General features: G+C 44.7%; 1 protein-coding gene across 1 annotated transcript in view; it reads right to left on the minus strand.

Moving 5' to 3' along the window:
• ARSJ (arylsulfatase family, member J) overlaps positions 1-5,063 on the minus strand; it is a 47,293-nt gene that overhangs the window by 38,173 nt on the left and 4,057 nt on the right. The window contains exon 3 of the mRNA XM_009883942.1: positions 4,790-5,063. Coding sequence (XP_009882244.1) covers positions 4,790-5,063 — 274 coding nt within the window. The remainder of the gene's footprint in view (positions 1-4,789) is intronic.

Raw genomic sequence — 5,063 nt, forward strand, 5'->3', positions numbered from 1 at the left:
GGGAAAGAGAAGGCTCAGCAAGAAGTCTCAACCCCCAGAATACAATATTTCTGTTTGCCTGCAAGTCAGCCGCAGGGCCTTCAATTCAAAGTACTTTACCTTTCCTCTAGTCTACTTCTGTTTGTCAAAATAACTCTTAGTTTGCCGAGACGTTGTCATTTTTAATGGTGAACTATGTATTGGTACACAGGGATGCCTACAAGAGAATACATACTAACGAACCATATATAGCTGTATATATTCATAACTATGTAGTATTTCTATAATTAGTTAACAGATGTAATTATTTATATTAAAATAATGCTTTGGTCATGCTTACTGATTATGCAATCTACTTCTGTCTGCTTTGGATGAGCAATTTCTCAATATTTCATTTTATCCCAGGGGAAAAAAAAATAGGATTTATTTCCCCAGACCTTCAACATTGCTCAACATCTTCCACCTCCACGTTCCACCCATCATGCAAAGCTCATTCTTGAGATTACTGTCGGGCTTCCACGATTCATAAGCGTTCGCTACACATGTGAGTTCAGATTCCCTAGTGATCCGTAACCCTAGCTGTTCATCGGTTTCTACAAACAGAAATCCCTACTCTTGCGTAGGTCAGGAACCTTCTGTGGCCCAAAGGGATTCCAGCACATGTAATGCTCCTAAGTCTGATGGTCAGCAGAAAACTTGGAGCCTAGAAGAGGAAGTAGGCGTCCGCTGCTCACGTAACGCCAAAAACATTTATGGCATATTACATCGAGATTCCTTCTTTTCTAATCAGTCTTATTTCTCAAATTCCTTTGCTAAATTAAGTATTGCGCCAGCAAATACAACTACATTGCATAATACCCTCTATAGAATTGGGTCAGCTGCCCCAACAGATGTTCATCTAAGCTTATAGCCTTTTTGCCTTACCAGCTCAAAGGAATACTCCTCCTTTTAGTCATAACCTTTCAAAATTTCTTAAAAAAACTCTGGGAAACTGTCCACACACTGACTACACTTCGATAATTCTTCATTTTAAAAGGAAATGACTCTTCATGATAACGTAACTTAAATTATCTAAATAAGCAATACCACATGCGACCATAACAAATCAATCTTACCCTCTCTACCTCATCTCAGTCAATGTACACACACACACACACACGCAGAAAACTTCACACACAAAATCTTAGATTTTCTTAGTACAGGACGTGACCCGTATTGTTCCATAAATCAAGAGCATCTTAAACCACACTACCAAACGGGTCTACAAGACTATTCATGTAATGAAAAATCATCAAGGCTATTAAGCACACAGATCCAACAGCTAACTCAATAAGTGCTTGGCCAGCCGGCTGCTGGGCGCCAGCTGAGTGTCCCTGTGTGTTCTTAACCCTGTTTCCTAAGGGGGAAGAACTTGAAGTCTGAGCCACTTTTTTTTTTTAATCTTCTTCTATATAAACTAAAGTAACATAAACAACAGAAAAGTGTTCATTTTTCATTTCTTTCACGGATGGGTTAAAAAGTAGCCTTATAGTTTAGCTGAGTTCTGTACCACATTGGTGCCTCTCTCTATTTTAAGGCTACTCCGGCATAGCCGATGTATGCACACATACAAATTTCTTGTCACCTAACTCAGTGCCTATCTAAGACAGGTTCTGCCTCAGCACTAGCTTAAAGCTAGGTATCCTAAGCTATTCTGCTTTAATTATTTAGTTTATCGATGCATAGCTATTACTTTCAAAGAGAAAACAACAATAAAAATACTGTATCACGCAATAAAATTGGTCTAGAGAACAACTTATGCCTGCTCACATCCTCTGGGAGAAAAAAAGCCAACTCAAAAGCCAAACAAGCCTACAGTTTATCAGCAGGTCAACCACCTCTCGAGTACGCACAGGCCACTGCCCCACTCAAACCAGCACAAAGCAACGCTAGGGATGAGTCTCCAAAACCCACCGACTATCAAATTTTCAATCCAGCTGCGGGAGCGTGGGCTGAGCTGCTTCCCAAAAGCCTCCTGCCTAGCCTCCCTCCCCGCACACGGCACTCAGCCCACTGGCTCCCACTCTTCCTTCTCCATTCCCAAGATTCAACCCAGCTGCAACCCCCCCCACACACCCATAAATAAAGCCCAAAACCAAAAAGCTGTGGGAGCCAGCGTTTCTATGAGCCTAAAAGCAGTATCTTTTGGTGGAGTGAATGGGGAAAGAGATAATACTGGTGGAAAGCAAGAAATTAAATTAGGCCAAAGCCTCAAGCATCAGCCATCAGAACACAAACAGAAGGAAGTAGAAGCGGTCAGAAAGATGGGCTCACCACAGCTGTGGTATAGCATGAAAGGGAAAAAAGAGCTATTTCTACCTCTTCCTTTTAACATGTCACCTCCAACCGCTTTCCCTGTGCTCATTCCCTGGCATATGACAGCTACCAGAAGAAGGGTCTCTTTAGTAGCACGAGCCCTAGAAGGGCTGCCTGGAGACCCACGAAGAATCTGAAGCGTTCCAACTCTCTTTACCTGAAATCTAACTTCCACTTGGCAACGTGAGCCAGTGCTCCCTAACGAGTCTGGTTTACACAAGTCCCTCTGTTTTTCAGAGATCAATCGGGCAAGGTTTGGAACCCGTTAAGAGTGATATGTGTACTGGGAGGCATGGAGCATCCAGGTGACCTTTCAGTGGCCGAGCAGGTTTTCGGCCTTGAATTAACGCATTTGGGAATTCAAGACATACCAGCGCTTCTTCTGGATTAGAAGTTTCCGAGTCCTGGCATTTTAATTAAGGTGCCTCTACTAGGAAAGCATTAAAAGTAGTTATCTCTAGCATTTATCTTCAGCCAGCACGGATAATAGTATCCTCTGAATTTGCATTGTTAAATATTCTACCCAAGCCTGTTAACCCCTCACTGTTCCCTCCCTCATTCCTCAGTCATGCGAGGCAGTTCTTTCTGCCTGCTGCTCCTTTTTCCCAAAGTAAAACAACATGAAAAAAATGTTCTAAGGGTTTTAGACCAGCAGGCTAAGAAAATAAAAATGAAGTATAAACAAATTTCTTTTTTTCCTATAAAAGGTTCCAAAACCAAAGTAGGCAGAGTTGCAGAACCATTTCCGCCTGACGAGCCGACAAAAAGAGCCGGCTTCCTCAGAACATGCCTACCTTTTACTATTAGTATATATTTACATGCAAATTGCTCCACATTTAAAGAAAAATTAAAATAGTTGAACGGAGTTACTGTTATTCCTTTACTTTACCCTTATTCTTTTCCGTGTTTAGACAACCTCAGCGGTCTCCAAGAGCCAGCACAGCACCCTGGTATCCCTGGAACCCCGTCGTCCCATTCCTCCGGCCGCTGCCTGAGTCATTGTTGCGCAGCACGACATTCCCTCTGTAAAGCACTGGTTCCCAAACCACCGTCCCTCAGAAAGCTGGCTGGCTCCACGCTGCTGGCGCATGTCCTTGCTTTCCAACTGCTGCGCGGCTTTAAAGACAACCAAGACGCATTAAACCCTATCCCGATGCACATTTCCCTCCTAAGTTGTTCCTTGAGCTGCCGCAGGGCAACTATGTCCTTGTGAATGAGGGTGTAGGTGTCTCCAAACAACTACTTTCCTAAGGCACGCTCCACATAAAGGAAAAAAACCAAACAACCCAGGTGGGGAAGTCTTGCTGTAGGTAACGTGTCAGCTCCTCACGCAGATCTCCCTGGTCCAGCAAGTAGTCTGGGAACCAGGCCGAGACCAGGAATTATCTCCAGCTCTACCAGATGGAGATGCAAGACACCAGGCCAGTTGCTTGTTTTATTTAAACATGTGTTTCTTTTACCAGCAATATTAACAGTGCCTCGTTCCTGTTTATACTGCAGGAAAGGAGAAAATAAACCAAGTAACTTTTTTCCTCTCATTTTGTTTTGCTCTTTTAAGAGTTCTCTGGTCCTGTCAAAGTGAGTTAAGCTAAAGAGAAACAAGGTGGTTTTGTTCCAGAGTAAACGCGTCCACACTTGGAGTTACTTGGGAACCCTTCCTACAGCTCAAATGCATATACACCCCCTAAATCCTCATTAACTTTCACATGTAAGGAAGCCCTTAGGTTGGATAATTAATTAATTACTTAATAGACTACAATAAAACACTATTTACCAGAGACAGCAAAGTACACAACACCGACCCACTGCTTTTACCACTGTGGTGAGGCCCCTATTTTAGTGGCTTTAAAAGTTTCTAACTGTTTGCAAAGCCCCAACTGCCCCATGCCAAGAGCGATGCTGCAGATCAGAGGGTCCCGACTGAGAGTCCCTGCGCTCATCCCCGTGTGACACACTGGGGAATCATCTCATAAATTCAAAATAAACCTCAGCGAGAACTCGCGTTAAGGTGAGGTTCAGAGAGACCCGTGATCCAGCATGCTGCAATGGATGCACTGCAGAAAACGTAATGCTTTCGGTTCCCCAGCACAGATTCCTCCTGTAAGTCGCTCTGAAATCGCGCAGCAAAATCTAAGCCGATCGCTTCCCAGTAACAGCAGCATTACTTGACAACTAGCACGTATGTGAGTAACACGGTAAACGTAAATGTGCTATAGCACTCCGCGGGGGCAGCTCACAGTGCTGAATCCTTACCAGCTCACGGAGCGCGAGTTTTTATCTCGCTATTTCAAACACATTAGGAAGTCCGCCTCGTTCGAGGTTTTTAAGTGACTCAGGTACCTCTCTGCCTCCAGGCTAAGGCAGAGGTGCTCCTGGCCAGCTTTGACCCCTGCTCTTTTCAACAGGGACAGCGTTTAAGCTGGTGAGGGGAACGATGAAGTAGTAGCAAACTTACTTTCCAGTGATAAATTGGCTTCTGGATGGTGTGCACATAGGCTGAACATAATAGTTCTCCAGTTTAACCCCTTCAGCAGCTAGCTTGTCCAGAGTGGGCGTCCTGATCTCCGATCCGTGGTACCCTACGTCTCTGAATCCCTGATCGTCAGCCAGGATGAAGACGATGTGAGGCTGTGAGCCGGGGTCGCTGACTCCCGGCCCCTCTCCCAGCTCGCTCCTGGTGGCCTCCGTCTCCCCGGGGCCGAGCCCGAGGCTGTCCCAGGACAAGTAGC

This window comes from Charadrius vociferus, unplaced genomic scaffold (genome assembly GCF_000708025.1).
Source record: "Charadrius vociferus isolate BGI_N301 unplaced genomic scaffold, ASM70802v2 scaffold154, whole genome shotgun sequence".
Lineage (NCBI taxonomy): Eukaryota > Metazoa > Chordata > Aves > Charadriiformes > Charadriidae > Charadrius > Charadrius vociferus.